A 7,605-nucleotide genomic window follows, 5' to 3' on the forward strand; every position below is an offset into this window, starting at 1 on the left:
TTTCTAAACTAAATGCCAAAAAACAGGAGAGGATGGCTTCCCTTCCTCTTTGACTAGGGAACACCCTTCCTCATAAGGTTTTTATTTACTATTACACACTCAGATCACATTTAGAAAAGAATTCATTTGTGGGGAGTCACGTAGTAGGGATCCAGGCATCACTGTAGTCTCATCTTTGAGTCTCTGAATGATTCCACAGTGAGGGCCATCTTTCCTGCTTCTCCCCTGCTGTGTGGACGTTCCCTGGACGTGGTGAGGGACAGCAAGGAAGGACCGACTCTGCTTCATCAGAACAGCAGGAGGTGGGGCTTTGCCTTTGAGCTTGGCTCTTTCTCCTTCCTTTTCAGTTACTTTGTTCAAGGATTCCTGGTGAATTTGTTGCCATGGACTCCAAAAAGCCCACAAGGACAGTTCTTCCACTCTTCTTGTGTTTGCTCATGGGCACTTTGTCAACTTCTGCATTTATTCTCCTTCTCTGTTGTAGGTAGGGGGAAAAAAAGCATTCAGGTGCATTTTCCTTTTATGTTTCTAAATTTCTCTTATTGTGAGCATATCATACCTGTAGAAGGGTGTGTGAAGTGATGATGAACGATTTAGAAAGAACAACAAATGAAAGCTACATCTACCCCACACTACCCCTACTCAGGCAGGATACAGGCGTCTATCCAACCCACAGTGACTAGTGTCCTGCCTTGGTGTTAATCCCTTCTTTGCTCTTCTCCATTTTCTTTCCACCTAGTTGTCCTCCTCAAACAATTTGCAATTTGCAAGCACAGAGTAGAAAGCAACACATGAGATGATGGAGAAAAAGGACAATGTGTTTATGAGATGGGGCCCTGGGAGGGCCACTAACCTTGACAGAGGCTCAGGGTCAATGTTGGGGGAGCTTCCCTGGGAGTTTACGTGATCCCTTCATGAAGATGACACTCAAAGCCCAGAAGGGAGAGAAGGGGACTCGGAATTGGGCACATGGCCTTCCTGAGTAATGGGCAGGCACTGGGTCTGCAGCAGGAATATTGTCAGACGTTTTCTGCTGCCTAACTCAGCACATTTTCCCAGCACAGTCTGCCATCGCTCCTCTGGGCAGGGAGAGAGAGATTTAGCAGTTTCTGATGAGGACATTGGTGCAGGACTCATGTAGAGATGAACCTAGTTCACACCAGAAAGTGCAAATAAGAGTCCAGGCCGAACACATGAACAATTCAGGACAGTCCCCTTGGTGTCAACTCTGTGGGGATGTTAGCTTCCTCAGGGATGAGCTTTGCAGTGTGTGAGGAAGAGTCTGGAACAAGACTATCTCCAGAGTGAGGCCGTCAAAGGGTGCAACATCTCTAAAGCACAAGGCTTCTCATTACAATACCCACAGCCTCTACAAGTCTTGGACCCCTCTCAGCCTGAGTCATTCCCTTTTCCTTTTGTTGAGAAAGAGCTGGTCATGGGAGGGGCTGGTGTACTGTGTCCCGTTAGCCTTAATGCCAGTGGGGAGCGGGTCTGGAAGTTTTTCTGCTTATGTGACAACATCCACTCACTCTAATTTTTTTTTCCTTGTGGCCATCACTTCCGCATTCCCAACCCAAGGAGGATTCTCAGGGAGTAAAATTCCATGGTTGGTATTTTACTAATGAATGAAGGAATAGTTACAGAAGCCAAAGAAGGGTCTTGAAAAAGGTCCCTAGTACAAAGAATTGGGTGAATTTGCCTTGTGGTAGTTTTTTTCTTTTCTTTCCATTTCCTTTTCTCTCTCTCTCTCTCTCTCTATCTTTCCCTCTTTTTCATGTTTCTTGTGCTTGGGGTTTGCTGCATTTCTGGGTTATAGTTGTCTTTCTATTTCTCTGTGTCTCTCTTCAATTTTGTATGTTTTAGGCACTTGAAGTACCATTTCAAGTTTAAGTTCACAGATACCTTTCCATTTTATTTCTTAATTTTTTTCTACATTTTACATTGCACAGTTTCCTTTGTAATGACTTAGAGGTCACTAGTCTTTTGTTTTCCAGTCTGTAGTCAATTACATACAGTGTAGCTCTTGTGTTTTTGTTTGCTTTTTGTGTTTCCTTATACCTTGTACTTCTCAGCTGAGATGTTCTATATCTCTGTTCATTTCCAGAGGGTTTCCCCTTAGTTCTTTCATCAGCTTTTAAATAGCTGTTTTAAATATTTGGGGGAAAATTCCAGGCTACCTGTCATAGTGGGGTTAGCATGTGGTCAATGTCTTTTTTACTCAATGGAGATTGTCTTCATGATTCATGTGTAATTTTGAATTCTATCCCACATATATCCAGTGTTACATTATGGTATGAATCAATGTGTCTTCTTTGAAATGTTGATTCTTTTTAATCACGATTTTTGTGAGGTTTGGTTCAGGTTGCCTGTTCCCAATAACATGTACCACTTTTCTAAAAGCTTCCTCACTCATTCTAACTGTGGTTTTACTCTCCTTCATCACCTGGACCTACAGCCAACTGAGAATTCAACAGATATCACAGGTCCGTATTTTCACAGCCTTGAGATGGGTGTTGACCAGCCTATGTCAGGTAACACATGTGCATCACATTCCTGACTTGTTTTTTCTCTATCCTGCTGCCAATGTCCTTGTTTTCTCATGTATTTGAATTCTTCCAACACAGTGTTGGTGGCGTTTGGTGGAGCAAGGCATGACCTGTGTGTTCACTCACTTTTAATCCACTGTCTTAAACTGCTCCTGCCCAGGTGTGTGGTCTCCATTCTCTATTTCCCCACAGGCTCCTGGGATGCACTGGGGAGCAGCTCTTGCTCCTGTGGAAGCAGGTCACCTGAGGTGCCAATACGGTGACACCACGTCACAGCACCCACGTTGGGCAGAGGGAGAAGTGGCCTTAAGATTTGAGGTTGTGTCTCCAAAATATACAAAGAACTCACTCGACTCCACTCAAACAAGACAAGCAACCCGATTAACAAATAGGCAGAGGACTTGAACAGACATTTCTCCAAGGAGGACATACAGAGGATCCAGAGACACATGAAAAGATGCTGGATATCGCTAGCTATCAGAGAAATGCAAATTAAAACCACAATGAGATACCACTTAACACCAGTCAGAATGGCTATCATAAACAAAGAAGCAAACAACAAGTGCTGGAGAGTTTGTGGGGAAAAGGGGACCCTAGTTCACTGTTGGTGGGATTGCAGACTGGTACAACCACTATGGAAAGCAGTATGGAATTTTCTAAGAAAACTAAAAATGGACATGCCTTTTGACCCAGCAATTGCACCGCTAGGAGTATATCCTAAGAACCCTGAAACACCAATCCAAAAGAACCTATGCACCCTGATGTTCATAACAGCACAATTTACAATAGCCAAGAGTTGGAAGCAACCTAAATGCCCATCGGTCGATGACTGGATCAAAAAACTATGGTACATTTACAAAATGGAATCCTATGCTGCAGAAAGAAAGAAGGAGCTCCTACCCTTTGCAACATCATGGATGGAGCTGGAAAGCATTNAGATGGGGGAGGAGAGAGAGGGAGGGAGAGGGAGGGGGAGGGAGAGGGAGAGGGAGAGAAGTGCTTTCACAGACTTTGCAGGAAATAAACTTCTGTGGCTGACATTTCACTAACAACGGAATAGTTACTGAAGCCTAAGGAGGACTCCAGAAGGATTTCTACAAAACCAAGGAATGGACTCGGTGGTCCCTGCTTTGGTCTTTTCATGGTTCATATGCAGGGCTTGGGTGAGCTTTTTGAATCTATGGGTTCATATCTTTTAAAAAAACTTTGAGTGCTTTGGCCATGAGATGTTCTGCTATTTCTTCAACTTTGGAGACTTCATTTACATGTTTACGAATTCTCTTGTTATCTTACATCTCACGGGTAATTCTTTTAATTTAAAAATGTGTGTTTATTTTAAATAATTTCTGTTGAAAAGCTATGCTCTCATAGTTATTGAAGATTATCTGTGATGGAGAAATGCCATTCCTGCCATCTAGTGTAGTTTTCACTTTTAATGGGTTTATTTGTTATCTTTATTATTTTCTGTTTCTTGACTAAAAGTTTCCATTTTCATTCATTGCAAGAGGCTTTTCTCTACTTAGGCCATCACTGTGGCAAGGGTTTAGTTTTTCAGTCTTCTGTCAGGTGAGTCCAACATGTGACTCATTTCTGAGTATCATCTGTTGATTGTGTTTTCTACACTTGCAGATGTCCTGTTCCTCATATGTCTAGTAATTTAGGATTCTCTTCTGGATGTATCTTATATGATGCAGTGAAACTGTGGATCTTGTTAAATGTTCTGTTGACTTTTTCTATTTTAGAAGATAAACTGCCCTTTGGGTTTGGCTGACAAGTTCCTCCCAACTATTGGTGTTGGATGTTCAAATGTCCATTCACTTTTAAGTCTGGCCAGCACTACATGGATCCAAAAACAGTTTGCCCCACCCAGGGGCCCATGTGGGAACTAGGCTGTGGGCTGCCTCCTAATCCTGCTCTGAAGCCCGTCCTTCCTCTTTGGGGTCCAGTCCACACAAGCACACTTCAGAGATGCACCCAGAAGTTCAAGAGGCATTGAGAAGGTTGTTTTCTCAAGTTTTTCTTGCCACTTTCTTTCCAATCCCTGGATCCTACTCTTAGCTCATCCTGCCCTTAATCAAGACCTTGCCCTTGTTGTACTTTTGAACATGTCTGTCGCTTGTCATGTACACTGACACCTAAAGAGTTTCCTCAGAATGGTCCCACTCTATAAAACTCTTATCCCACTTCCTGAGTGGACATTTCTGTTTCCACTCTGGGTAGAATATGTCAGGCCTGATTGGGGTCTGTACCCCAAAACCACCTTTCCCAGAAAAGCCTATCATGTCTGTGTGGATGGAAGAGATGTCCCTTCAGGAAGGGGCAGAGCTCTGGGGTGAAGTTGTTTCAATGTGCGGGGAAGAAAGTTTCTTACCCCCTGTGACAGACGGAAAGTCCCTGTGGGGAGGTCCCAGAAAAGGGGCCCTTGGATCAATCCTGAACCCATTCTCCTTTTCAAAATTCCTCAAACACTGGGCTTCCACACTTGCTGTTTATTGCATTATTTTCAGAACTAGTGAACTTACTCTTCTCCTTTCTGCAAGAAATTTTTCTCATTTGAAGAAGGCAATGAATCAGTCTTCTCTTCATCTAGCCTTCTAGATGGGGTTGGGACTATCTCATGTCTGATGTTTCCTCAGCCCTGAGAGGTCTGTGACCAGGTCAACGGGACCAGCACAATGGTCCCATTGGGTAGGTCTGGACCACCAGAGATGACAGCTAACACATTTTGTTCTAGAAGAAGCTGGTGATGTAGTGACAGGACAGTGAACAGGACCAGGAGTGTTACAGAACAACCTTCAACTGAGTTCATTTGAACATCTAATTAGCTTCATTAAATGATTCATATATTGACCTGTATCCTTCCCAGTATCTGGAAGAGCTTTGCAAGGAGCATCCCAAGTGGACATTTTTTTATAGGCAGAAAGTGGGTGGGACTAAGAAGTAAAAAAGAAAAAATTATTACAAACAAGGGCATTTTCCCTTTGAGGAAGGCAGGGTTTTCTTCATGCAGGTGACCTGACCAGTGCTGGCCTAGAAATGCCAGACTCCTAAGTTTGAAATTCCATCCCTGGGGCAGCTGAAACTGCAATTAAGGTAGGCAATAAGTTTTGGTTCGGTGATGCACGTTAGCAAAAAGGACTCCATTTTGGCCAGTTATTTCTGTTTTTAACACTCAGAATCAAGGGGCTTGGTGCTGAGTTGAGATGAAAACTAAGGAGCCTGGGTGGTGAGCAGAGCAGGGAGGGGTTTTCAGCAGCCTTCCTGATATACTCTACTGCCTTGAGATTTGTCACTCCAACGTGAGAAACCAGGTGGCAGCAAAGCCCAGATGTGCAGAGGTCTTTGCTGTGCTTTGCCCTGGCAGGTATTAGGTCCCAGAGCCTGGTTCCAACTGAAGTCCTCCAGAGGGAGAATTCAGAAGTGGAGTGTCCCCAATCTGTACTGCAAGACAGGAGCACAAATGTCCCCAGGTCTCAGCCTCAGAGCAGTGCAGAGACGGAACAGGTAGGATGAAGAACCAAGCCTCTGAGGAGGATAGGAAGGGAGTGAGGGATGTGAGCAACCACCAGCTTTGCTTTTGGTGCCTGAGAAGAAAACCCATTAGATTTCTCCTAACCTCGGCCCTTTTGGACCCTGAGCTCACCCTTCAATTATGCAGAACAAAAATAAAGTACTGAGGTTTCCAGTGTATTTAGCCACTTGAGCACATTGTGAAACCTGCAGTTAAGTAGATGGGGACCTTTTAAGTTCGACTGCCTTTTCTGGTCACTGTCATGGCTCAGTCTTAGAAAATCCATGTCAAAGGGATTGAATGCCTCAGTTTGCCTCTGCTCACCAGGATGCAAAATATCTAGAACCAAGGATCAGGTCAGAGTGGGATGAGGAGACAGGAAAAAGAAGCTGATTTGCATTGAGGCCCCTCCCTCCTCTGAGGCAGGATGACAGAATAAGTGAGGTGTGGGGGAGCCAGGCCCAGGATTGGGGGCCCAGAAGGCAAGGTTCTTGGGGGATCTCCACCATGGCCTGGACTCTGCTCCTTCTCACCCTCCTCACTCAGGGCTCAGGTGAGACCTCCAGGACAGGGACCATGGGGACATCTGGGCTCCTTCTTTGTACTGCTCTGCTCTCCTGGGCCAGCACTGAACTGAGCTCTGAGTATGTTTTTCCTCTTTTCAGGTGCCTGGGCCCAGGCTCCCCTGACTCAGCCTTTCTCGGTGTCCAGGTCTCCTGGACAGTCGGTCACCATCTCCTATGCTGGAAGCAGCAGTGATGTTGGGTATGGTAGTGATGCAGTCTCCTGGTACCAACAAAAACCGGGCACTGCCCCCAAACTCCTGATATATTATACCAACAGTAGGCCCTCAGGGATCCCTGATCGCTTCTCTGGCTCCAAGTCTGGCAACACAGCCTCCTTGACCATCTCTGGGCTCCAAGCTGAGGACGAGGCTGATTATTACTGTGCTTCATATACAAGCAGTAACACTCTCCACAGTGGTTCGAATTCATGGGGAAGTGAGACCAAAACCCGCCCTGCACTCATAGGCTCTCTCCTCACTCTGCAGATGCTGCCTCATCCCTGTGCAGGGAGCTCATGCAGGAGGGCCTGGAGACTCCTTTGATACCCACTGACATCTCCTCTCTCAAAGCTTCAAAAATGCAGGGTTTCTTTCATATGTTCAAAATTCTTCCACTTCAGACCTGACAGGGTCAGCTCTTTCTTTCACATGTTCTCCTCTCACACATGAAATCCAAAGGAATTTCTCTCTCCGGTTTGTGCCTTTCTCTATGTTTCTTGGACCCAGTAGGGGACTCATTCCAAAGCCTTCATTGTAACAGCCCCTGGGAGCCCCACCTTCTGCTTCTTGTGTAGTTTTCCCACAAAATTCTGGAAAAGTGTCATTTAAGCCTCTTAATTTCCCACACCATTGCAGACTGGCGTGGACTGAGTTCTCCACAAATGGTGTTGGAATGAGACCAAAGAAATTTTTCTTTTCTTCCTACATTCTTTCCTCCCTCCTTACCTTTCTCATTCCTTTCTTCCGTTCCTCCTTAAGTCCGT

General features: G+C 45.0%; 1 gene segment (V, D, J or C); it reads left to right on the forward strand.

Annotated features, from left to right (window-relative positions):
• Nucleotides 1-6,532: 6,532 nt before the first annotated feature.
• LOC119003125 (immunoglobulin lambda variable 2-14-like) lies at nucleotides 6,533-7,058 on the forward strand (the record flags this gene model as incomplete). The annotated part of the segment is given in 2 exon segments: nucleotides 6,533-6,610; nucleotides 6,723-7,058. Coding segments are annotated over 2 exon segments (382 nt in total), but the record flags the coding sequence as incomplete, so codon positions are not given.
• Between the last annotated feature and the right edge of the window lie 547 nt (nucleotides 7,059-7,605).

This window comes from Sturnira hondurensis, unplaced genomic scaffold (assembly GCF_014824575.4).
Source record: "Sturnira hondurensis isolate 20B ecotype Veracruz unplaced genomic scaffold, ASM1482457v3 Scaffold0018508, whole genome shotgun sequence".
Lineage (NCBI taxonomy): Eukaryota > Metazoa > Chordata > Mammalia > Chiroptera > Phyllostomidae > Sturnira > Sturnira hondurensis.